Source organism: Sapajus apella, unplaced genomic scaffold (genome assembly GCF_009761245.1).
Source record: "Sapajus apella isolate SASKATOON/1434 unplaced genomic scaffold, GSC_monkey_1.0 scaffold14, whole genome shotgun sequence".
In the NCBI taxonomy this organism is placed as follows: Eukaryota; Metazoa; Chordata; class Mammalia; order Primates; family Cebidae; genus Sapajus; species Sapajus apella.
The window spans coordinates 29,564,060-29,590,915 of record NW_022436954.1 but is presented as its reverse complement, the minus strand read 5'-3'; the positions used below and the strand labels follow the sequence as shown (position 1 = coordinate 29,590,915).

General features: G+C 43.3%; 1 protein-coding gene across 5 annotated transcripts in view; it reads left to right on the top strand.

The window, feature by feature from the left end:
• The window catches only part of TCP11L1 (t-complex 11 like 1), a 32,996-nt gene continuing 6,140 nt past the window's right edge, over nucleotides 1–26,856 (top strand). The window contains exons 1-8 of one of the 5 annotated variants that reach the window (XM_032283635.1): nucleotides 1–350; nucleotides 3,400–3,586; nucleotides 13,102–13,234; nucleotides 15,760–15,880; nucleotides 16,560–16,780; nucleotides 17,683–17,819; nucleotides 20,156–20,352; nucleotides 24,425–24,606. In XM_032283635.1, coding sequence (XP_032139526.1) covers nucleotides 3,424–3,586; nucleotides 13,102–13,234; nucleotides 15,760–15,880; nucleotides 16,560–16,780; nucleotides 17,683–17,819; nucleotides 20,156–20,352; nucleotides 24,425–24,606 — 1,154 coding nt within the window. In that variant the 5' untranslated portion in view covers nucleotides 1–350; nucleotides 3,400–3,423. Of the gene's footprint in view, nucleotides 351–580; nucleotides 967–3,397; nucleotides 3,587–13,101; nucleotides 13,235–15,759; nucleotides 15,881–16,559; nucleotides 16,781–17,682; nucleotides 17,820–20,155; nucleotides 20,353–24,424; nucleotides 24,607–26,856 lie in introns of those variants that run through there. The other 4 variants (XM_032283636.1, XM_032283637.1, XM_032283638.1 and 1 more) reach the window with 4 other exon arrangements.

Genomic DNA, 26,856 nt, shown 5'->3' with positions numbered 1-26,856 from the left:
CTGAGGAAACGTGGCGCCGCCCACCTGCCAGTCACCGCTTTCTGAGCCCCTTCGGCAAGCACTGGAAAAAGCCGCTCGCCTTTCCGTACGAAGACATGGCGCTGCCCTTTATTGGGCTGGCGCCTCCCGGCCAAGAGCAGTCTCCTCCTTCCCGATGCTGAGAAGCGGCCTCTTTGACCGCTGGCCACCGGAGCCGGGCTGGGAGGACCGCCCGCCGCGTGGCGAGGGATGCGGCCTCGGAGATGCAGAGGCTGAACCGCCCCAGTCTGCCGCGTGTCGCTCCGGCCTCCGCCGTAGCGCCAGCCCGCACCTGATTCGCGGCGGGAGGGAGAACATCGACTCCACCGCAGGTGAGGAGAGTGGGAGCGGGAGCGCGGGCGGAGGCTGACGGACCGGCTCGGGAGGCGCGCGGCCCAAGTCGCCGGCATCTCTTCGCCTCTTCCCGTGGGATCCCGTCCGGGGATGTCTGGGGCAGGCGAGGAAGAGGCGGGGTCCGCGGGCGGGTGGGGCCCACGCCTTGAGGCCGCCCTCCCGGCGCGCCCGCGTCCTCCTCTGCTCGAGGCTCTGCCACTCCCTCGCCGGCCCGAACAGCTGTTTACAACGGAATCCGGACGCCGGGCGCGAGTGCAGCTCAGTGCCAGAGGAGGGATTCCCGGCGCCGGGGGACAGAGCCCCTTTCTTTTGCTGAAAGACCCTCTCTGCTGGGGAGCCTCTTGTGTCCAGCTTAGGCCCGCGTGCAGCCCCGACGGATGACCGTCTTCTTGGCAAGTGCGTGGATCCTTCTCCCCTCGGCTCCCTTTTTTACATACAGTGGGGGTTGAATGAATGCGCGCGCTGTAAGCAATTAAATGGTTCCTGGCTGCATCCTAGAGCCCTTTAATTAGAGCTACAGTTTGTGGAAGGCCTGCCATGTGCCAGCCTCTGCTGTGCACAATCTTTCGTTTCAACTCCCCCCAAACCGAGCAGGTAGGTAGCTCTATTTTACAGAGGAAGGAACTGAAGTTACACAGCTAGTAAAGAGCCAGAATTGGGGCCCAGGTTTGTCTGAGACCAACGCCCAGCCCTCCCACATACACTGACATCACAGAGATGACGTAGGGATTCATCTCTGTCAACATATACTTCTTGGATGTCTATTTGGCAGATATAAGGATGGAGCATAAGTGGGGAATATGACTGGTGCTGGCTCTTAAGAAGTTCGAAATCTAGGTGGAGAATTTTAAAATAAAAACTAGCACTTTTACCATCTGGCCCCAACGCATCTTTCCATGATCACCAGCCACTTCCTTTTCTCATTTTCTGCCCTTTGAGTGAAATGCCCTTTTTTTTTTAACCTCCTTTCTCCCCCTCCAGACATACTTTAACAGGGTGAAATCCTACTCCTTTTAAAGATCAGCTCAAATGTCATCTTTTCTGGGAAGATTTTCTCAATCTCCTCCAAGGCAGAGTTAGTTTCTTTCTCTGCTGTATTCCCTGGGCAATTTCATAATGCCACTAAAGCGTAAGTTTCATTATGGCTCCTTGTGAGCATGTCTGCCTCCCCCTCTAGACTATGTATTTGCATCTTTCTGTTTAAATAAGCATACTTTGAATTGAATTTAAGGCAGTGATGGATGCCAACTGTCGACTAGCCAGCGCTATAGGAGTTGAGAAAAGCACAATCACTGGTGAGGTCCGGGAAGTGTCCTGGGAAGAGAGAGGACTTGAACTCAAAAGGATGGAGTTAGTTTACTAAGCTGAGCATTAGAGACCTAGAAATCCTGCCTTTCCTTCTCACTGCACAGAATGAATTACTTCATCCCTTCTGGGCTTCTTCTCAGCATGTGAAGAGGATAAAATTAGAAGCGTTTTGTTTGTCTTTTCTCATAGAATATGCTGGTAACGTTATCCTTTGGATCTTGGAACATTTCCTGAACCTAACATGATTTAGGATAGAGAGGAGATGGGTGTCCCCAGTGTGTTGGAAGCTAAAATGAGACTAGAAAGGGGAAATACATGAAAACACCTTCATATTAATACAGTCCTGGGCCGGGCGTGGTGGCTCACACCTGTAATCCCAGCACTTTGGGAGCCCAGGGAGGGTGGATCACTAGAGGTCAGGAGTTCGAGACCAGCCTGACCACCATGGTGAAACCCCAGCTCTACTAAAAATACAAAAATTAGCTGGGCGTGGTGGCAGGCGTCAGTAATTCCAGCTGTTCGGGAGGCTGAGGCAAGAGAATCCCTTGATCCAGGGAGGCAGAGGTTGCAGTGAGCTGAGCTGAGATCTCGTCACTGCACTTCAGTCTGGGCCACAGAGCAAGACTCTGTCTCAAAAAAAAAAAATAGGCCTGAATATTTCAGTTCCTGTAACTTCATTCTATTTAATGGAGTCCTTAGAAATTTCAAATAATTCTATTAGGTGACTCTTCACATCTCTCTAATGTGCAGAACACAGTCTGCCAAACTCCCTAAATCACTTGACATTTCCTTTGATCCCTTCATTACCTTCCATGTATGTAAGAAAGTCTAATTCATGTTTATGAAAATGTTTTGTAATCTTCAAGTACTAATGTTACAGATGTTAATTATTTTCAGCAAATGCAAAAACATTGTGTCTTCTTCCTCAGAAACACCTTAGAAGGCGGGGCGTGGTGGCTCACACCTGTAATCCCAGCACTTTGGGAGGCTGAGGCGGGTGGATCACCCCAGGTCCAGCCTTTGAGACCAACCTGATCAACATGGTGAAACCCCGTCTCTACTATAAATACAAAATTAGCTGGGCACGATGGCGCATGCCTGTAATTCCAGCTACTTGGGAGGCTGAGGCAGGAGAATCTCATAAACCCCAGAGGTGGAGGTTGCAGTGAGCTGAGATTGCTCCCTTGCACTCCAGCATGGGCAACAAGAGTGAAACTCCATCCCAAAAAAAAAGATTCTATTTTCTATCATCCCTAGATATATTTTTCACACGAGTGATATCTTTTTCATTACAAGTGGATTCACTTGTAAGCACGATTAAAAGCATTTTTTCCAAGGAGTTTGCCTATCTGCTCTGAGGAATGAAAGAATGTAACATTGAATCACTGATTAAAGTAGTAGCAGCAGGCAGTTTAGAGTACACACTTCTAGTAGTTTAAGTTCCTGTATTCCTGTAACATGCTACTCAGGAGTAGGACACAAATATTCCAACTATCTGTCTGAGATCCAGAAATTTGATAAATTACAAATGTCATTTTACAAGTATCTGTTTAATCATTGAAGTAGAATATTATAGCTGGATAAGATCTTAGCAAGCTCATTTATTCGACAAACAAGAAAACTGAAACCCAAAGAGATTAAATGATTTGCCCTGAGTCACATTGCTAGTTGGTGACAGAGCTAGAATACTTTTGGTTCTTTTTTTTTTTTCTTTCCTAGGAAAGTGAATAAACTTAATTGAGAATGTCTGAAAACCTTGACAAGTCCAATGTAAATGAAACAGGAAAATCAAAATCCAATGATTCTGAGCAAGGCCTTGAAGATGCTGTGGAAGGTGCTGATGAAGCCTTACAGAAAGCAATAAAGTCGGACTCCACCAGCCCCCAAAGAGTGCAAAGACCTCACTGTAAGCAAATTTGACTTTGGCTAGATGCAATGTTATCATTCTTTTCAGGTGACAGTTGTATGAGGCTTTTTTGTGCATGTGGCCCTGAGCTAGGTTCTCATAATATATTATTGCTAATATAGATTTAGGATTAATAGCAGTTCCTCAGCTGGCAGCCTAGCTACTTGTAGATTTTCAATTGCATGGGAAATTAACATTTGAGAATAATGTCCAGAATGTTCCTGTCTTTCCCCAGCCTCAGTGATATTCCAGTTTCTGGAGTACGCTGAGAAATAGGAGGGTGGAGTGCAAATTGCAGCTTTCATTAAAAGAGTGAAAAGTCTGAGGCTGATTCCAGCCAGGACTATGCTTGTGCAGGTTAAAAAAAAAAAAAATGTGAGTGAATTTACCACACCCTAATTCCCTGCCTGGGGGCTTAGTTCCCACGAACTTCAGGGGATTCAGTTTGCTGAATGTGTTTGGTGAAGTCATTTCAAATCCCTGCCAAGGAGCAAGCCTCTTAAATGAAAGGATGGCAGTATCTTCAGGCATTCCTAGCAGTTGCCTCAACTCACATCTTTTATGAAGGATATCTTTTATGAAGGGTACCTTAAACATTTTGAAGTGAGTCCAAAAATGAAAGTTTTTAACAGGGAATGTCATAGTCTAAGAATGTTGGTATTGATGTTATCTTTTTAAATTGTAGATGATCAGTAGTTGTACATATTTGGAAAAAGTACAGACATTTTTGGGTTTTGGGGTATGTTTCTTCTAAAATGATCAAAGCCCTTCCCAGGCAATGTATTAGTCAACGTAGTATTCTTCAAGCAAACATTAACGGACCCTGTGTTATTGTGATTTATTATCAGATAGATTTTAACAAATCAACTATTAGGTCAAATTATGTCCAGGGAAACGTGTTGTTACTAGTACAGTCTAGCATGCTAGGCCTGTCTCCAATATGTATAGTTAGAAAGCTTCTGTTTTCCTATCTTTAAAATGAGGAAAATACATATATTACTTAGGGTAGTGGTAAAGATTAAATGAATTTGTATAAGACACTTAGAACAGTGCTTCACAGGTAGTAAATTCTTAATAAACATTAGTTGCTGTTACTACTGTTTCTACTAACATGTTATCTATTGTATTTAAAGATGCCAGCATTGGCCAGGCCCAGTGACTCATATCTGTAACACCAGCACTTTGAGAGGCTGAGGCAGGAGAATCACTTGAGTCCAGGAGTTCAAGATCAGGCTGGGCAATATAATGAGATTCCATCTCTACAAAAAATAAAAAATTAGTCAGACACGATGGTGCATGCCTATAGTCCCAGCTACTTGGGGGGCTGAAGCAGGAGGATTGCTTGAGCCTGGGAGGTGGAGGTTGCAGTGAGTCAAGATCATACCACTGCATTCCGGTCTAGGTGATGTAGTGAGACGCTTTGTCAGGAAAAAAAAAGGTTAGCTGGGCATGGTCGCACATGGCTGTGGTCCCAGCTACTTGGGAGGCTGGGACAGGAGGATCACTTGCGGTGGGGAGGTCAAGGCTGCAGGGAGCCACGATCGTGTTACCACACTCTAGCCTGGATGACAGAGTGAGACAATCCTCTCTCATAAATAAATAAATAAATAAATAGGCCAGGATTGATTGCTGTAATGTGGATATATGTGATAGCTTTACAACCTATAGTTTCTGCTAAAGAAGAACTTTTGGTTTAGGTCTTCAGTCATTCTCGGTTGGTTGGTTGGTTGATTAGTTTTAATATTTTTAAACAATTTTAATTTTTATGGGTTCAGCCATTCTTTGGTTGATGGCTGCACCTTTGGCAACCCGTCAGTCTGATGGCATGATTCCAAATTAGTGTTAAACCAGTACTAAGCTACATTATCTGAAATTGTGTGTAGTTATGCCCTTAAGGCAAGAATACTTATCTTGGAGCCTCTGATCAAAATTTAGAGGATCTAGTAACAGCCAAAAAAGTATATCAACATTTGTTTGTATATGCATGTTTTTAGGAAGAAGGTCATGGAAGCCTTCATTAAGTTCTCATAGTGGTCTGTACCAAAATCAGGTTTAAAATCAGTGCCCTAAGATATTTCTTTTAGCTGCCTTCCTATTTCTCCTGTAGTAGTAGGTAGGTACAGGGCTATAAACCCAAAAAATAAAGCTAAGACCCCATTATTTGGGGATCAGGTAAGGAAGCATTATTGAACACAAAGAGCGTAAATAAAGATTTACAAAATACAGAATTAACAATTTGCAAACATTTTCCCCAAACTCTGTAAATGTGTAGCTACTCAGTTTAAAGAAACTCTAAAGTCACATTTGGAAATCTATAAATTAAAATGTAAGTAGCAAAAAGATAACATTTATTGTTTTAAATTATAACACACAGTAATATTTTAAGAGTGGAATTGCTATGCTAGGCAAGGTGGCTCATGCCTGTAATCCCAGCACTTAGGGAGACCAAGGCGGGTGGATAACCTGAGATCAGGAGTTCGAGACCAGCCTGGCCAAGATGACGAAACCCTGTCTCTACTAAAAATACAAAAATTAGCTGGGCATGGTGGTACGCACCTGTAATCCCAGCTACTTAGGAGGCTGAGGCTTGAACTTCTCTACTTAGGAGAATCGCTTGAACCTGGGAGGCAGAGGTTTCAGTGACCCAAGATTGCACCATTGTACTCCAACCTGGGCAATAAGAGCGAAACTTCATCTCAAAAAAAAAAAAAGTGGAATTGCTGAAAACTGATACAGAATATTGAAAAAGGAAAAATGGCTGGCTTGTAAAAGATTGGTTGGTACTAATTTGAGGTGGTGATTTGATTGTAAAAGATTATCTGTTCTTTAAACAGAGATCCTTTAAACAGAGTAAGGATCAATCAACTGTAACTTAACAATGTTTCTTTAAAATCTTCTACTTGTATATACTTTAATCTTCTTCTCACAAAGAACCTTCTGTTCTAATATTTAATCCCCTAGTTGACCTGTAAAAGATACTATATTCAGATGACAAACATCAATTATTACTTTGGTTTATTAAATCAGATCTTGTGAATTTAATTAGTAGATTCCAGTCATCCTTAGATGGATAGATGACACAAGAACTTACATTTCTAAAGCTCATGACTAGACTTTGAATTATGGTATCTCTGTATTCAATCAGTCAAATATTTGTTGAGTGCATACTCTTATGTCAGGGATTCAGCAGTGAACCAGGCCCATGTTGTCTCTGTCCTCATGGAGCTTACAGGCTAGCAAGGAAGACAAATTAACAAGCAGTTTCCATCAACATAATAAGTACTATGGGTAACCTTTACCCTTGCTTTACTGTACTTACTCTGTAGTAGCTGTTTTTACCATCTTGCCCTCCGTAAATGTCCATCCACTTGTGTGACTAACAGCATCTTTTTAGAGGGTATAGACATCTCAGGACACCCTAGTAAAGAAAGAGTACAACCACTCTAAATTAGAACTTCATTTTATTTTGGAATCTGTCTGCCAGCCTCTCAGAAATCATGTTTAATCTAATACAGTTTCAGTTTCTCTACAGGGCGTCAGTGCACAAATGCTGTAACAAAATAACAGAATTTAGCAATAGCTTTAGCTTTGTATCACTAAGATAAACTCCAGGGTAAGTTATATTTAACCGTACCTTTTTTTTTTTTAAGAGACCGATCTTTTTATGTTGCCCAGGCTGTCCTTGAACCCCTGGGCTCAAGTGATTCACCCACCTCAGCCTCCTTAGTAGCTTAGACTACAAGTGTGCACCACCATGTCTGAGTTAACCTTACACCATATTTCATGGCTCTTATTACAACTCAGATTCTCTTCACAAATTGAGGCAAAGCCGTGTTGTCCACCAAATTGCATCTTTATGCCATTTTATGAAATCTTTACCAAATTTTCATTTATGAAATTGGTAAATTTGAGCACTCTTCCAAAACAAAAACCCCCACAACCCTATCATTTGTATGCAGTGAATAATTCCTCTGTATGTACATCTGTAACATGTCCTGATCATATCTTAGAACTGTAGCTTTTATCTTTCATGGTCAGATACCCCATCACTGATAAGTCTGATTTTATGTAGTCTCTAACTTGGATAGCTCCTGAAAACTTTTTTCTTCCTGAATGTTTGATGCTCTTAGTACTTGGTGCAAGCTGTTTTGTTCCAAGTATGTCCAAAACACTGAGAATGCACTTGTTTAAAATTTGGAGGATTCCTATTTTTCATACAACACACTTAAGTCTCTTGTTTTTACATATGAGAAACACTGACCCTGGAAGATTTAAGTGACTTGTTCAAGGTCATACAGAGTCTAGAGGAAGTGAAATTTCTTCCTGATTTGCTCCAGCTACTGTGTTTCATGACTAGGCAGCATAGTAACAGTGTCTGTTATTACCCAGATAGCTAAAATTATTGGGAAATAAATCCACTGAGAGGACTTGGTGTGTTTCTGTTATTTTCATAAACTTCAAATGGTAAGACATTGGTTACTTTTTGCAAAAGCAAGGTTAAAAGACTTGGAAGCCCTAATAATAATCTGAGTTTCTTTTTAAGAGGTTAAAGCTTGATGGAGTTTAATAACACCTGATGCTTGATATTGACGTACCCACAGTGGAATTTTCATTTTCTGATACCTGGTAACAGAAATAATTTAATAATAAGCATATATTTATACATGTGTATAAATACAGCAAATCCCTACTGAGCCAGGCATGCACCTAGAGTCCTATCTACTTGGGAGGCTGAGGCGTCAGTGAGCTGTGATCACCACTCTCTAGTTTGGGCAACAGAGTAAGACCCTCTCTAAAAAAAAAATACATATATATATTAATAGAGTCTGTAACAGAGCATACATTTTAAATTTTGAAAAAGTCCAAATTATCTATTTTTTACTTTTGTAGTTTGAGTTTTTTGTATCCTAAGAAATCTTTGCCTAATTCAAAATCACAAAGATTTTTGTCTATATTTTCTACTAGAAGCTGTTTCTTCTGTATAGTCTTAGCTCTTAGGTCTGTGATTCTTTTTTTCTTTTTGAGACAGGATCTCTACATGTCACCTAAGCTGGAGTGTGGTGGCGGGATCACGGCTGACTGCAACTTCTGCCTCCTGGGCTAAGCCATCTTCCCACCTTAGCCTCCTGAGTAGCTGAGACTACAGGCACATGCTACCATTACCTGGCTAATTTTTGTATTTTTTGTAGAGATGGGGTTTCACCATGTTGCTCAGGCAAGTCTCAAACTCCTGGCCTCAAGCAGTTTTTGCACCGTGGCTTCCAAAGGACTGGGATTACAGGTGTGAGCCACTGTGATCCATTTTGAGTTGATTTTTGTTTATCATATGCGAGAAGGATCTAGAGTAAAGCTTTTACATATAGATACCTAATTGTTGTAGCACCATTTGATTTAAAAAACAAAAAAAAAAGACTACACTTGCATTTTTTTTGAGACAGAGTCTCGCTCTGTTGCCCAGACTGGAGGGCAGTGGTACAATCTTGGCTCAATGCAATCTCTGCCTCTTGGGCTTAAATGATTTTTAGTAGAGACAGGGTTTCACTGTGTTGTCCAGGCTGATTTTGAACTGCTGGCCTCAAGCAGTCCACCTGCTTCAGCCTCCCAAAGTGCATGAGCCACCATGCCCGGCCTATCCTTGTCCTTTGACCACATATATACATATGTGCATGTATATCAGTCTATTTCTGGATTTTCTGCCCTGAATTTCTATATATCCTTATGCTAAAAATACACTGTCTTATTATAATTTTAAAATAAGTCTTGAAATCAGTGTCAGTCCTCTAACTTTATTTTTCTTTTTCAAAATAGTTTTGGCTTATTTCAAGGTCTTTTGTGTTTCCATATAAGTTTTAGAATTAGTTTGCCAGTTTCAACAAAAAAGCCTTCTGATTGGGATTGCATTTAACCAATAGATTGATTTGGGGGAAATTGGTATCTTAATAATATACACATAGAGGGGAACAACAGACACTGGGTCTAGTAGGATCAAGGAAAATAATGAGTACTAGGCTTAATACCTGGCTGACGAAATAATCTCCACAAGAAATGCCCACGACACAAATTTAACTATATTACAAACCTGCACATGAACCCCTGAACTTAAAAGTTAAAAAAGTTGTTTTTAATTGAAAAGATATATTGGGCTTTGATTTTGAATATTTGTTATATTTTAACAATATTCATGAAACCAGATTTATTTATTTGTTTTGTATTCTTATTCATGTTCTCTGGGAATGCTGAAAATGTTGTGAGGAAGAATTTTGAGAGTTTTCTCAACTTCCCCTTGTGACCAAATAAAGATTTTTGCCAGACACAGGATATGACCAGCTCTTTGATTTGGTTCCTTTTTTTTTTATTTGGTGAGCAAAAGAAAGAAAATAACTTTTTGACTAACCTAAGATGATCTTTTAAAGCTGGGCAAACCAGTGACAATACTTATCTAATTTTAAGGCTAGATCTTATGACTATCACATAAAATTAATATATTCATCTTCTAGGCCAGTGCTTCTCAAACTGTGGGTTTTGGAGCCATCAGCATCAACTGGAGACTTGTTAGAAATGCAGATTCTGGTCCGCGTGCTGTGGCTTATGCCTGTAATCCCAGCACCTTGACGGACGAATCACTTGAGCTCAGGAGTTTGAGACCAGCCTGGGGAATATGGCAAAACTTGTCTCTAAAACAATACAAAAAATAACCGGACATAGTGGCACATGCCTATAGTCCCAATTACTCAGGAGGCTGAGGTGGGAAGATGGCTTGGGCCTGAGAGGTTGAGGCTGCGGTGAGCCATGATTGTGTGACTGCACTCCTGCCAGTGACAGAGTGAGACCCTGTCTCAAAAAAATAATAATAAAATAATAAAAAGCAGATTGCAGATTGTTTAGCCCTGCCCCAGACCTGCTAAATTAGAAACCCTGAGAGGTGGGCCTAGCAATCTGTTTTCACAAGCTTTCCCTCGGACTCCAGTGTAGGCTAAAGTTTGAGAACTGCTATCAGAGACTTTTTTTTTTGAGAGGAAGTCTTACTCTGTCACCCAGGCTGGAGCACAATGGTGTGATCACTCGCTGCAACCTCCAAGTCCCAAATTCAAGCAATTCTCTCACCCCAGCTTCCCAAGGAGCTGGAATTACAGGCATGCACCACCATGCCCCACTAATTTTTGTAGTTTTAGTAGAGGCGGGGGTTCACCGTGATTGCCAGGTGGGTCTCGAACTCCTGACCGCAGGTGATCCACCTGCCTCCACCTACCAAAGTGCTGGGATTACAGGAGTAGTTTGGACTTATCGTAGACTTTTAAAAAGTAAGAATTCCCCTTTGTTCCTTGGTTCAGAACCTTATTTCTGAACGATCAGTCTCAAGCTTTATTAAAAGAGAGAAATACGGACACAAATTATGACACTGTTGCAGCAGTTGATACAGAAGTAAAATCTACAGGACTTGGATAATGAAGCAGGAGAAAGAGAAATCAATGAAGACTTTTTTTCGAAGTTTTTGATTCACTGGATCAGCATTCTACAAAATTCTTGTGTCACATCTCTTTTGATCTGTCCGTTGGCCACTGCAGAGCTCTCATATTCTGTCTCAGCATCCTGTACAAGATAGTAGATTTAGCATTGTTTTTTTTTTTTTTTTTTTACCTTTTTTTGAGACGGAGTTTCGCTCTTGTTACCCAGGCTGGAGTGCAATGGCGCGATCTCGGCTCACCGCAACCTCCGCCTCCTGGGTTCAGGCAATTCTCCTGCCTCAGCCTCCTGAGTAGCTGGGATTACAGACACGCACCACCATGCCCAGCTAATTTTTTGTATTTTTAGTAGAGACGGGGTTTCACCATGTTGACCAGGATGGTCTCGATCTCCTGACCTCGTGATCCACCCGCCTCGGCCTCCCAAAGTGCTGGGATTACAGGCTTGAGCCACCGCGCCCGGCCCGATTTAGCATTGTTTAAACAGCATCATCAGCACCATAATGGACTTGATGCTATTATAATTCCTTTTTTTTTTTTTTTTGAGACAAGGTCTTACTCTGTCACCCAGGCTGGAGAGCAGTGTCGTAATCCTCGCTAACTGCAACCTCCATCTCCTGGGTTCAAGGGATTCTCCTGCCCCAGCCTCCCAAGTAGCTGGAACTACATGTGTGTACCACCATGCTGGGCTACTTTTTGTATTTTTAGTAGAGACAGGGTTTCACCTGCCTCACCCTCCCGAGTAGCTGGGACTATAGGGACACACCACCACGCCCAGCTAATTTCTGTATTTTTTAGTAGAGATGGGGTTTCACCATGTTAGCCAGGATGGTCTCGATCTCTTGATGGCCAAGCTGGTCTTGAACTCCTGACCTCAGGTGATCCAACTGCCTCAGTCTCCCAAAGTGCTGGGATTATAGGCTTGAGTTACCGTGCCCAGCTATTTTAATTTTTTTTAACTTTTTTTTTTTTTTTTTTTTTTTGAGACAGGGTCTTGCCCTGTTGCCCAGGCTGGAGTGCAGTGACATGATTATAGCTCACCACAGGCGCAAGTGATCCTCCAGCCTCAACCTCCTCAGTAGCTGGGACTTCAGGCATGCACGCACCACCATACCCAGATAGTTTTCTAATTTTTTTTGTAGAGACAAGGTCTCACTATGGTGCCTAGGCTCCTGGCCTCCAGCTCCTGGCCTCTTGCCTTGGCCTCCCAAAGTACTGGCATTACACATGTGAACCACTGTGCCTAGCCTTGATGCTGTTTTCATTTGGGGAGATTCATTTGTGGCAGTGTTTGTGGTAGTGCAAAAGTAAACTGCTAATGGGAGCAAAATAGATCTCAAATCTGGTGTCTTTTTTCTTTTTTTCTTTTTAGGGTAGACAGGAGGCAGAAAGATTAGAAAATAAACCCTCAGCTTATGGGACAGATGATCATCTGCAACTTAAGTTTTCCTAAGTTTCAATTTACTGTAATTATTTTCCATTGACGAGTCTTAGTAAAAACCAGATGTTGGCTGGGTGCGGTGGCTCACACCTATAATTCTAGTGCTTTGGGAGGCCAAGGTGGGCGGATCACGAGGTCAGGAGATCGAGACTATCCTGGTAACACTGTGAAACCCCGCCTCTACTAAAAAAATCCAAAAAATTAGCTGGGCGTGGTGGCACGTACTTGTGGTTCCAGCTACTCAGGAGGCTGAGGCAGGAGAATCGCTTGGACCCGGGAGGCGGAGGTCATGGTGAGCCGAGATTACGCCACTGCACTCCAGCCTAGGTGACAGAGTGAGACTTTGTCTCAAAAACAACAACAACAACAACAACAAAAAACATGTTTTGAATATTAATAAATGATCTCTGTTTTTAGGATTCTAGGTTTAAAAAAAAAAAAAAGAATATGAAGTAACATTCTGCTGCTGTTTGAAAATGCCACAACAAACATTTTAATGGAGGCAATAACTGAAATTATTGTCTGGTACCAGAACCACTATCTTCTCCTTATTTTAATAGAATATCGAATCTAGAGAAGCAAATCTCTTACAGTGAGTTTTTTTTTTACAGCTAGTCCTCCTCGCTTTGTGACGGTAGAAGAACTTCTAGAGACAGCAAGAGGTGTCACCAACATGGCTCTAGCCCATGAAATTGTAGTAAATGGAGACTTTCAGATTAAACCAGTTGAATTACCAGAAAACAGGTAAGGTGTTTGCTAAATTATCTTGCTTAGTAGAATACTGCCATTTCCCAGTTTTGGAAATGTTTCCTTCAGTTGATACCAATATATTCAAATATATTTTTTCTTTTGTACATTATTGCTAAAAAATATTCCTAAACAAGGAACACTAATTCTTTAGAATGCAAATAAAAGGTCTGGGAATCTTTTGTGAGAGTCTTTCTTATCAGCTTCTGCCTAGTCAGTAGGATCTAGCTGCCTCATCTTGTGTTTTCATTGCATTGTTTCATTCACTTCTTTGAAACTATCACACTGTACTATAGTCGTTGGTTTCCTCACAAAGGTGAAGACTGTGTGTAGGTTATTCTCTGTGTGCTTAGTGCCTGGCACTTACCATTTTTTTACTGAATAGAAGACTCTACTGATTGTAAGGTGCACCTTTTAAAAATGTGCTGTCATGGCCGGGCGTGGTGGCTCACGCCTGTAATCCAAGCACTTTGGAGGCCAAGGCGGGCGGATCACCTGAGGTCGGGAGTTCAAGACCAGCCTGACCAACATGGTGAAACCCCATCTTTAAAAAAAAAAAAAATGTACTGTCATAAGAAAGAAGAAACACTGCCCATTATAATTGTAAAAATGCCGTTGATTTTAAGAAAGATCCAGGTTTCTGAGAGATTAAAATATGGGGGGGAATGTTTGTTTTAGAATCAAGGAAATATTCGTGCCGATGCCCTTCTGTCAGCAGCTCACTCGAGTCAGTGCTCTGGATGGTGTCTGAGAGTCTTTTGGGGTGTCTTCATGGTTGCAGGATGAATGCTGCAGCTCCAAGCATCCCATCATACGTCAGCATTCCGGGCAAGAGGGAAAAGGTTGGAAGGACTAGAGCCCTCCTTTTGTTAGAGAGGAACATCTTCCCCTGGAGTCATGAAACAGACATCTGCTAATATTTTGTTAATCAGAATTTAGTCAAATGCTACCCCTCTTATAAGTGAGCCTGGAAAGCTTAAATCGGGCAAAAGGGAATGAACTGCTGTGATGGGCTTGTTAGATCAGCATGACTTATTGTCAAAGGCAGAGTATATTGTTACCCTGAAAAACACTGAGATTCTGTTAACAAAGGGGGAGGAATGGCTACTGTGCTGGCATGTGTCTTTTGTAGGAAGTTTCTAAATATGACTTCACAGATATTTCTTATATCTGCAAAGATGGTACTTTTTTGCCTTTTTTTTTTGAGATGGAGTCTTGCTGTCGCCAAGATGGAGTGCAGTAGCATGATCTCGGCTCACTGCAACCTCCGCCCCCCAGGTTCAAGTGATTCTCCTGCCTTAGCCTCCCAAGTAGCTGGGACTACAGAGGCATGCCACCATGCCCAGCTAATTTTTGTATTTTTTAGTAGAGACGGGATTTCACCATGTCAGCCAGAATGGTCTTGATCTCTTGACCTTGTGATCTGCCTGCCTTGGCCTCCCAAACTGCTGGGATTACAGGCATGAGCCACCATGCCCAGCTACTTTTTTGCATTTAGTAATGAAGAATTATTTGTTTTGTGCTCCAGACATAAAGACTGGTTTGTTGTTGTTCTTGTTATTGTTTTTTTGAGACAGTCTTGCTCTGTTGCCCAGGCTGGAGTGCAGTGTTGCAATCTCAGCCCACTGCAGCCTCCGCCTCCCAGGTTCAAGCAATTCTCCTGCCTCCACCTCCCGAGTAGCTGGGACTACAAGCATGCACCACCATGCCCCGCTAATTTTTGTGTTCTTAGTAGAGATAGTGTTTCACCATGTTGGCCAGGCTGGTCTTGAACTCCTCACCTCAGGTGATCTGCCCTCCTTGGCCTCCCAAAATGCTGGGATTACAGGCATGAGCCCCCACATCCGGCCAAGACTGGTTTTAATGAAATGTTATGATGTATATATAAATTGTTATAGTTTGGTACTTAGTTAAGCAATTGCCCCATATATCACATGGGAATATGATATTTTTAGGAAATAAAGCCCTTCAACCTACTGCATACTGAATTGTTATTATTATTATTATTATTACTTTGAGACAGAGTCTTGCTCTGTCAGGCTAGAGTGCAGCCAGGCTAGAGTGCAGCCAGGCTAGAGTGCAGTGGCACTATCTCGGCTCACTTCAATCTCTGGCCAGGCTGATCTTGAACTCCTGAACTCAGGTGATCTGCCTTCCTCAGCCTCCCAAAGTGCTGAGATTACAGGCATAAGCCACCACGCCCAGCCTAAATTGTTATCTTAGACTACCTAATTATAAAAATCTTAGGAAACTCGCTAATATCAGGGAACTAAAAATGATTAATATTGGCCATCCAATTACTTGAGAGTGATTCTTTCCAATGAGAGGCTTACTGCAAAAAATCACTAACTTTTAAAATAAAGTGTGCCATTGGTTGAAGTGTGCCTGGGAAATTTTTCCTTGGTCCAAATGACTGGGATTGATCTTACCCAAAACCCATAGCATTTGTGTTTTTGCAAGTGATTTGAAACTCAGATATTTTGGTTTTTATCTTTTTTTTTTTTTTTTCCCCACTGCCCCAGCTTGAAGAAAAGAGTAAAGGATATTGTACATAAAGCGTTTTGGGATTGCTTGAGTGCACAGCTAAGTGAAGACCCCCCAGCATATGACCATGCTATCAAACTTGTAGGAGAAATCAAAGAGGTGAGGCGAAGAGTGAATTGTGATGCTTTTCTGGTGTGTTAGGAGTGTTTATTCAACTTCTTGTTTCACCACCAGAAGACTTTATAAAGAAATTGAAGGATCAGGAAGTTAAATAACTTGCCAAAAGGTGGATCAAGAGTGTTTTTGGCTTAATGCCCTTTTAAAAAAAAATTTAAGCAAGCCATGATAACCTGAAGGCATTAAAGACAACAAAGTTATTTCACAAAATCTAGGTTATTTATAAATTTTAATAGGTATGGACACATTCCATTTATGATGGCCAAAAAGTGATTCAGGCTTCGGGGTAGAGAAAGCTTTAGGTGGAGGGACTGTTTTTGCAATGCCTTTAGCCATAGCATCAAAGAAGAAATGTATCAATGAAAATTGTCATCTGTGGTTGGCTCACAGGCTCACATTAATAAACATGCTTTTCTTCTTTCACCATTAACAGGTTTTTCTTCTATCCATTTAATTGCTACCTAGAGCTTAAGTGGAAGCTTAAGTAATTATTGTAAATGATTTGTAAACATGTTTTTCTGTAGATTTGTTGAGTAAGAAGTAAAATATGTGCAATATTACGTAGCAATTAGTAAGCCCTTATTTGGATAGTTATAAATTACATATAATTAGAAATGATGTCAAAGGAATTTTGATTAAATGTAGCTGTTTTCTCTTGTAGACTCTCTTATCTTTCTTGCTGCCTGGTCACACTAGACTGAGAAACCAGATAACAGAAGTCTTGGATCTGGATCTGATAAAGCAGGAAGCAGAGAATGGGGCCCTAGACATTTCCAAGCTGGCAGAATTCATTATTGGCATGATGGGGACACTGTGTGCACCTGCTCGAGATGAGGAAGTTAAGAAACTAAAGGACATTAAGGAAATAGTGCCCCTTTTCAGGTATGGAACTATTTAATCATACTCTGTACACCTACAATTCAGACCTTTTTTTGTAGGGGAAGGAGAGGGGAGGCTGGGCAGGGAAGAAGGGGAGGAAGACAGGCGGACTGGCAAGGGAGCGTGAGCTATTTTCTTTTCTTTTTTTTTTTTTTTTTTGAGATGGAGTCTCACTCTGTTGCCCAGGCTGGAGTGCAATGGGGCAATCTTCGCTCACTGCAACCTCTGCCTCCTGCATTCAAGCAATTCTCATGCCTCAGCCTCCTGAGTAGCAGGGATTACAGGCGCAGACCACCATGCCTGGCTAACTTTTGTATTTTTAGTAGACATGGGGTTTCACTATGTTGGACAGGCCAGTCTCGAACTCCTGACCTCAGGTGATCCACTCACCTTGGCCTCCCAAAGTGCTGGGATTACAGGCATGAGCCACTGTGCTCAGCCCAGAGCTATTTTCAGTTTAAACTTCCCGAAGTCTTGGTACTCATGAATTAACAAAGAAATTTTAAGCAAACATTTTGTAAAATGCAGAAAAGTAAAAAGAGGACATTTACTCATAATTGTACCACTCAGAGGTACAATCACTTTTATCATTTTGATCTATATATTTTTTATGCATCAAATTCCCTCAACATTTTCTTTTGAAAAATTCTAAACCTACAGAAAAGTTTCAAAAATAGTACAATCAGCACTCACATGCTCTTCATGTAGATCCCTCAGTTTTTATCATGTTGTCACAATTGCTTTGCTGCCCAGGCTGGTCTGGAACTCCTGGGCTCAAGCGGTCCTCCCGCCTTGGCCTCTCAAAGTACTGGGATTATAGGCGTGAGCTATGGGCCTGGTCCTGTTTTCCTTTAATACTATGTTTAGTTTACAATTGCTTGGTTCTAAATCCTTTTTTCTTTTAGAGAAATTTTTTCTGTGTTGGACCTAATGAAAGTGGACATGGCCAACTTTGCTATCAGTAGCATCAGGCCTCATCTCATGCAGCAGTCAGTTGAATACGAGAGGAAGAAGTTTCAGGAGATTTTGGAGAGGCAACCAAGTATGTTTTATATTTTGTGGTACTTATTTTGTTGTCTGTGGTTTTTCATTTTAGCTGCCACAGCTTGTTATAATATTTTCAGGACAAAACTAAAATTTAGCATGAGAATAGTCTAATTTGAAGAAGAAAAGCACAAAATGTTAGGATTCAATCTAGAGTTGTTAAGCATTGAAAAGAAAACTTAATTGACAAGCAAAAGGAATGTGAGTAGGCCATGAGAATAGAAATTAAAAACAATGAAGTCCTCAATTATAAATGGTTTTTTGATGAAAACACCAGTTTGAAGTAAAATACATTCTTGGTCTTGATTTTTTAAAACATGACAGACGTCCTGTGAATGTTAATTCACTTTTCTTCTCCCTGTGTGGCATAGCAGGAAATTTAACTTTGCTTTTGTTCTGGATGCATAAATCTTCTTGTTTTATACCCAGGAAGAGTCTTCATTTTTATGGACGTCTCAGATGACTGCAGAAAACAGACAACTATCAGAATCTAAAACTATGTTGTATTTTTACGGTGCTTTTTATGGTCTCTGCATTGCTGGCTGACATTCTGGGTAAATTTCAGTCTTCAGAGCCAATGTGTGATGAATTTTGTTTGGCCCCAAACTTTCTGATGAGGAGATGAAAACAGCAGTCTCTGGGTTGATTGGGTTGCCTGACCAGATTAGTTGCAATGCCCCACACAATCGATTCATCCCGCCCCAGGCAGAGAAATCTGAGGTGGTGCTGGGGCCAGGGGAAGTTAGGAAAGAGCAAGGTAGGGGTAGAAATAGAAGAAGTTTGGTAATGTTTACTAAGTGCCAGGCTTGTGCCACAGGCTGTATGTGCGTGATCATATGTAATCCTCATACAGTAAGCTGATGATCCAGGCACCTTTTTTTAACCCCATTTTACAGATGTTGGAAACAGGTTTTGAGAGATTTTTTACCATAATGGACGGACCACAAGCTCACACTCTCACCAGTGTTGTGAGAGTACTGGGCAGAGAGTTTTTTTTTTTTTTTTTTTTTGAGTTGGAGTCTCGCTTTGTCACCCAGGCTGGAGTGCAGTAGTGCGATCTTGGTTCACTGCAACCTCCGCTGGGCAGAGTTTTGTAGCCTGAAGAGCCTTAATATTAAGGCTTGGCCCTGTAAGCAGGGATGCAGTGGAGGACTCACTACTAGGGTGGAAGCAGCTACAATGCCTGCATCTAGCACCTAAATCACAACATGGAAGCCCAGGTTTCCTAAAGCTAGCAGGTTACGGGAGCATGCTGTCTACAGAAGAGAGAGTGAAGCCAGATGGCCCAGCAGTCAGGACTGAGCACTCAGGGCAAGCCAGCGCTGTATCCCTCTGCCCCAGTGAAGGGCAGACTACAGCTGTCACCTTGGCTTTTAAGGAAGCATCCACTGACAGAGCTGCAACACCTCCCGGGACCTGATAGGCACAGTTTTTATCAGATGATGTGCAAGATCCTCCAGCTCTCTCTCTGTATCCCTCAGCGTGCCCGCTGCATTACTCAGCTTAGAAAAGCAGGGGTAGTTAAGGGCTGCTGAAAGTGGTGTGGGGCATCTCTGACAGAGTTCACTTTCCCCCGGGCTGAAAGGAAGCCAGATTGAAACCAGGTTAAGATCTAAACAAGGAAAAGCCTCATCATCAATGTAGAGGATACTGTATACAGGGAAACTCTAGCCACAGTCTCATCCCGTCTGTCTCTAGAGCTGGAGTCTCCAGGGCTTTTGGCTCCATATCATACAGTGGTCAGGAAGGGAGAGAAGAGAAGGAAGGTTTGTTAAATACCGGGTGGGTGGCAAGGCCTGGCTAGGTGTCATATATTCTTATTTTAGACAGGATCTAGCTCTGTCACTCAGGCTGGAGTACACTGCAGCCTCAACCTCTGGGGCACAAGCAGTTCTCCTACAGGCACACGCCACCACACCTGGCTGATTTTTGTATTTTTTGTAGAGACAGAGCCTTACCACATTGCCCAGGCTGGTCTCAAACTCCTGTGTTCAAGCAGTCTTCCTACCTCAGCCTTCCAAAGTGCTGGGATTACAGGTGTGAGGCACCATGCCTGGCTTATTCATTGTCTTGTGTAATCCTCACAACAGCCTGTGAGGTGGGTGTTGTAAATTTCCCTATATCAGGCATCTGAAACTCAGACACATTATAACTTGTCTGAGATCCCTCAGTTAATTGTGGGCACTACTATGATTTGCTCCAAGTTTTATTTGATTCCAAAGTTCATACTTTCTACTTTTATCACTCTGCCAGGACATCGATTGTCCCTAAAGTAATTCCGAGAAGCATCCCTTCTCAGTATCAAGGTAATATGTGCAGCATTGTTTTTCACAGATTCCCTGGATTTTGTCACCCAGTGGCTGGAAGAAGCCTCAGAGGACCTTATGACTCAGAGGTATAAACACGCCCTGCCAGTCGGGGGAGCGGCTGCTGGCTCTGAGGACATGCCCAGGCTGAGCCCTGTTGCTGTCCAGAATTATGCTTACCTGAAGCTTCTGAAGTGGGACCACCTCCAGAGGCCATTCCCCGAAGTAGGTCTCTCGAGCCGTTTTACTACTCATATTTGTTTTTATGCTGCTGAACTTTTTAAAAAGAATAGCTTTGGCCGGGCATGGTGGCTCTCTCCTGTAATCTCAGCACTTTGGGAGGCAGATTGTTTGAGGTCAGGAGTTCAAGACCAGACTGGGCAACATGGTGAAACCCCATCTGTACTAAAAATACTAAAAATTAGCCAGGCATGGTGGTGGGGGCCTGTAGTCCCAGCCACTTAGGAGGCCGAGGCAGGAGAATCACTTGAACCTGGGAGGTGGAGGTTGCAGTGAGCCGAGATCACACCATTGCACTCCAGCCTGGGTGACAGAGTGAGACTCCATCTCAAAAAATAAAAATAAGTAAATGTGAAATAAAAAGTAAAAAGAATAGCTTTATTCTAATATAATTCATGTACCAGAAGATTCTCCCTTTTAGAGTGTACATCTCAGTGGTTTTTAATATCATCACAGAGTTGTGCATCCATTACCACTGTTTAATTGAGACCATTTTCATCACTTCCAATAGAAACCCGCACCCATTAGCAGTCACTGCCCTTTCCCTCTCCCTCCAGCCCTTTAAGCCACAACTCTGCTTTCTGTCTATGGATTTGCCTATCCTGGACATTTGATATAAGTGAAATCATACAGTACCAGACATTTGTGCCTGGCTTCTTTCACCAGCGCTTTTCCGTGTTGTAGCATATATCAGTATGTTAATCCTCTTTTCCACTGTGTTTTTTTAGTAGTGGTAAAATGCACATAAAATTTACCATTTTAACCATTTCTAGTCGATCAGTTCAGTGGCATCAAGTGCATTCGTACTGTTGGGCAACCATCGCCACCAGCCATCTCCGGAACATTTTCATTTTTTCATCTGTGAAACTGTCTTCCCACCAAACACACCAGTCATTTCCCATTGCCCCTGCCCTCCGGCCCCTGGCAGCCATCATTCTGCTTTGAGTCTCTATGAATTGGACTACTCTGAGTATCTCATATGAGTGAAATTATACAATCTTTGTCCTTTTGGGTCGGGTTTATTTTACTTAGCATAATGTCTTCAAGATTCATTTATGTTGAAGTATGTGTCAGTGTTCCCTTTCTGGGTTTTTGTTTTTGTTTTTTTGTTTGTTTGTTTGTTTTTAGAGAGAGGATCTCATTGTTTTGCTCTGGTTAGAGTGTGGTGGTACAGTGGCTCACTCTAACCTTGAACTTTGGGGCTCAAGTGATCCTCCTGCCTCAGCCTCCTGGGTAGCTAGATTACAAGAGTGTACCACCAAACCCAGCTTATTTTTAAATGTGTTTTTTGTAGAGACAGGGGTCTCACTGTGTTACCCAGGCTGGCCTTAAACTCTTGGCCTCAAGTGATCCTCCCTCCCTGGCCTCCCAGTGTTGAGATTATAGGCGTGAGCTACCACGCCCAGCCCTCCTTTCTTTTTAAGGCTGAATAATATATTTTACTGTATGGGTGTACCACATTTTGTTTATTCATTCATCAGCTGATGAACATGTGGGTTGTTATTATAAATTATGCTTCTGTGAATATTCCAATATAAGTTTCTGCATGGACACATGTTTTTACCTCTCTTGATTATGTACCTAGGATTAGACTTGCTGGGTTACGTAGTGACTGTAAGTTTAACATTTTGAGGAACTACCAAACTGTTTTCCAAAGCAGCTGTGTCATTTTACAATCCCACCAGTAATGTATGAGGCTTCCAATTTGTGCTGCTGAACTTTTCTGCTGTTTTTACACATCTTGATCAAAACCACAACAGTGGTGTGGTTTCTTACAGCTTTACCTAAGAAAGTTCTTCCCCTTCCATGCTGAACAACATTTTTTCTTTTTATATTTTTCATAATACATCCTTCTAACTGCAGGACTTCTTTAAGAAGATGACTAAGAAGGGATTCCCCCAGTGTTTCTGTAAATAGCTGTTTTGGTATGTTGACTCTCCCCGCTTTTTGGGGGGTACATGAGCTTCTTATCGCTAGCCTCAGATCAAGCTACTTCTCTAAATACCTTTCTCATAAGTTCCTTATTTTTCCTTTCAAGAAGTTGTGAGCTTAAGGTTCCGCTTCTTGCCCCTGAGTTCCCTGTTTTGTGCTGGAGGAAGCTCTAAAGAGAATGTCAAATTGGAGATGGGAAAATGTTCCCTTTCAACTGTAGCATGTTCTCTTCTGGAGGGAAGTTCTCAGCCTGACATATCTCTTTAAAAATAGCTGTGGGAGACCATCCAGTACCTCCCTTTTTCCCACTGCTCATCGCCTTCCCCAGGCCTTAGATACCCCTGCTTCTTCATGCTGTGAATATCCCTAAACCCTCTCTATGGAGACGGGGATTTGAGACCTGTTCTCCAGCCTCCTCACTTGGCAGTCTTATGAATAAACTCTCTTTTTCTAGAAAAAAAAAAAATAAAACGCTGTGGGGAAGATGATGTTGGTCACTGGGGATAGCTGTCTACTCCAGGAATTGATCCTTGGCTATCTCCTTCTTAAACTCAAGTCCTGCGGGCTGGGGGAAGCCACAAAGCCACATGAAGTCAGAAAACAGATGGACGATAAGTCCTTGGGAGTGTATTCATTTATCAGCAGAGGATTCTCAATCCTCAGAGATAGTTTTTACTTCTTGGCTGTGACCCCACGCTGTTCATGTCTTGATTTGGCAAATCTCAGTTTCTGACAGCAAGACAGGCCCTTCGAGTCCATTGATGAGCTGTAAACTCTCAGATCAAACGCCCATCTGTGCAGCCTTTCCCTTCTCCTTCCCTCGTCCACCTGGGCAGGGGGTGCTGGCATGGTAGGACCCAGGGCTTCCTTTAACATGGGGGAGGCAGTCGTGGGAATGCACTTGCCTTCTGGGAGGCTTTGGGTTGTTCTTTGTCACTTCTACTCTCTGTGCTTCCTGTTTCTTTCTCCTTTATTTACTCACTGGTCCTTACTAGCTTCCTTTGTGCTGGGTGCTGAGTGGGTACCAAGGTGAATACGTGTAGGCTCTGCCCACAAGGTACTTCTCCCCTCCATTGCCCTGGGGTTGTTGTTGTTTTAAGATGGGGTCTTGCTGTGTTGCCCAAACTGCAGTGTAGTGGCAGTTCACAGACATGATCATAGTGCACTGCAGCCTCAAACTTCTGGCCTCAGCAATCCTCTTGCTGGAGCTTCCCAGTAGCTGGGACTGCAGGTGCCCACCGCTGCACCTGGCCTTCCATTGCTCTGTACAGGGTGACTGGCTGTCCTAGTTTGCTAGGGACTGAGTGGTGGTTCACAGGATGTGGGAGTTTCAATTTGAAAACTGGGACAGTCCCAGACAAACTGGGAAGAGTTGGTGACCCTAGGTCTGTGCCTCATTATGCTTTTCATCCTAACAACGTAACTTTTATTTATCAAGGGCTGGCTCTGCCAGCCACTTTATAAGTAGGATCTTTCTTCAGCTTTAAAATAGCCCTGTGATGTAGGAGTCCCCATTCTACAGAGACCTGACCAAGCTGGGAACGCTTACATGAGGTCATGCTTTTTTGTTTTGTTTGAGATGGAGTTCCGTTCTTCTTGCCCAGGCTGGAGTACAATGCTGTGATCTCAGTTCATTGCAACCTCCACCTCCCAGGTTCAAGGGATTCTCCTGCCTCAGCCTCCTGAGTAGCTAGGATTATAGATGTACACCACCACGTCAAGGTAATTTTGTATTTTTAGTAGAGACGGGGTTTCACCATGTTGGTCAGGCTGGTCTCAAACTCCTGACCTCAGGTGATCTGATCTGCCTGCCTTGGCCTCCCAAAGTGCTGGGATTACAGGCATGAACCACCGTGCCCAGCCAGGGAGGTCATGCTGTTAAGCACAGAGCCTGGCTTTACACCCAGGCCTGTGTTCTTAGTGAGGGTGCTATGCTGCATCCTTGCTCAGGAGGAAGGGCTCTGAGATTGAGGGGTTATTTCACACGGGACTCCCTCAAAGCTCTGACCACTAGTGCAAACCCTGAGGGAAGCTGCAGAGGCAGGTGTGGGGGCTGTGGCGCTCTCGCCCTCTGCTGGCTAGCCCGGACCTGCAGCTCAGCAATGGCCTCTTCTGTTTATTACAGACAGTTTTGATGGACCAGTCTCGCTTCCACGAGCTCCAGTTGCAGCTGGAACAACTGACCATCCTGGGGGCCGTGTTGCTGGTCACCTTCAGCATGGCAGCCCCAGGAATATCTAGCCAGGCTGACTTTGCTGAGAAACTCAAGATGATTGTGAAGATTTTGCTAACAGATATGCATCTGCCGTAAGTGGAACCATCATGCGTGGATGGGAGGTGGTGGATGGCAGAGAGCCGACTCCCAGATGGGATCTCCCAGTGTAAGGCTGAACCCAGGGCCACTCTCTAGGAACTGAGAAGAAACCTTGCTGTCTTGGTTCACTTGGCGAAGACCCCAGCAGAGTTTATTCAGGGTCACAGGGTCAAAGTTAGAATCAGCTGCAGGGTTAGCAAAGCTCTAGGATTGTGGCTTTAAAATGTATGTGACTAGCTGAGTAGCCTATAGGGCCTTAGAGGCCACACCGAGGATTTGGGTTATTGTCCTAAGAGTAGTAGGGAGCCATTGAAGAGTTTGAAACAAGAGGGAGAGAGCATCATTAGATTTGTGTTGGTTTTTTTTTGGAGACAAGAGTCTCCCTCTGTTCACCAGGTTGAAGTACAGTGGTGCAGTGTGTGCTTACTGCAGCCTCTGCCTACTGGGTTCAAGCAATTCTCCTGCCTCAGCCTCCTAGTAGCTGGGACTACAGTTATGTGCCACCATGTGTGGCTAGTTTTTTTGTTTGTTTTTGTGTATTTTTAGTAGAGATGGGGATTCACCATATTGGCTAGGCTGGCCTCGAATTACTGACCTCTGATCCGCCCACCTCAGCCTCCCAAAGGGCTGGGATTACAGGCGTGAGCCACTACACCCAGTTCTTAAATTTAAATTTTGGTGGGGGCACATAGTAGAGGTGAGGGAGCATTTAGGAGGCAAGAGAAGTGGCTCAGGCAGGGGTCGGCCATGGGTAGGGTGGGGAGTGCTGGTATCAGTGGTTGCTTGCCTTGAGGAGTCAGAGATCCTGGGCTTAGGGGTCCCGTGGTCCTCCATGCCCTGTTAGCATGCCCCTCCCGGGGCCTGGCTCAGTTCTGAGTGCCATCAACTCCTTTATTCTCCCTACGCAGGGAACAGAATGCTGTCTGACCCCTTCTTTCTTTAATGGGGCTGTTTGTCTCCTGACCTCCAAGGTTTTCGTGTTTGATGTTTGTTGAGTGCTTTATTTCTCTCCCAAAGCCATTCAAATGCATTCAACTTTTACTGGAGCTTATGAGGAAACTGAAACCCAGACATTAATTGGGACAAAAATGTTGATGACTAGGATACGCAGCAAGAAATTCATTTTCTGTTGTGACCTAGTACACACTTAACACACATGTAAGTGTGCATGTGTGCAGGCTTCAGTGACCACTCCTACCATCGAGTCATGTTGGGTGACTTCTGTGGTTCCAGCCTATAGAATATCTTTGAGTGGTTTTAAGCAAATGCTCTACCTAACAAGGTCCAATTCAGAGACTTCTTCAAGGGAAGTACCCCCTAAACATTCTCGTCTTTACAAAATGGAGGAATTTTGCTGCTGAATTTGCACAAAGCATGGGTGTGTGCAGTGCAGTGTGGGGCGTGTCCACATGTTGTGACTAGGAGTTCAACAGTTTTGACAGTCAGACTAGTTTGTTGAGAGGCCAGGAAACTGTTTGCTCAGCTGAGGGCTTAGCCTAAGGCCTTTGCACAGGTGCAGCCCTGGGCTGTCACCTAGGTCCCCTGCCTGAAGAACTATTCTGTCAAAGCTTCCGCTGAGGGAGGGACCCAGGCCAGTGCTTCCTTGGAAGCCCAGCCTTGCACTCCCATATCCACACTCGCCCTCCAGGGGTGGGCACAGAGCTGGTGCCAACGGTGAGTGCCAGGACTTGCTCCCATGCCCCCCAGTAATTCTTCTGTACAAAAGATCTAGACCCAGAACAGAGGCAGTTACCTTCTCACAGCGTGCCTCTCAGCAGAGGGGCTCCCTACAGGGACCCTGGGAGAGCCTGAGGGTCCCAGGGTATCCAGGTACTCTTTTTTTTTTAACTTTAGGATTTGAAGTTTCTTTATTCTTTTTTTTAAAAAAAAATTTTAATTAAAAAAAAATTTTTTTTTTTTTATGAGATAGGGTTTCGCTTGTCGTCCAGGCTGGAGTGCGATGACGCAATGTCTACTCATTGCAACCTCTGACTCCTGGGTTCAAGTGATTCTCCTACCACCGCCTCCCCAGTATCTGGGATTATAGGCACCTGCCACCACTCCCAGCTAATCTTTTTGTATATGTAGTAGAGATGAGGTTTCACCATGTTGGCCAGGCTGGTCTCAAACTCCTGACCTCAAACTCCTGATCCACCTGCCTCGGCCTCCCGAAGTGCTGGGTTTATAGGCGGGAGCCACTGCACTGGGCCTCTTTATTCTTTTAAAAGTAGTTAATACATGTG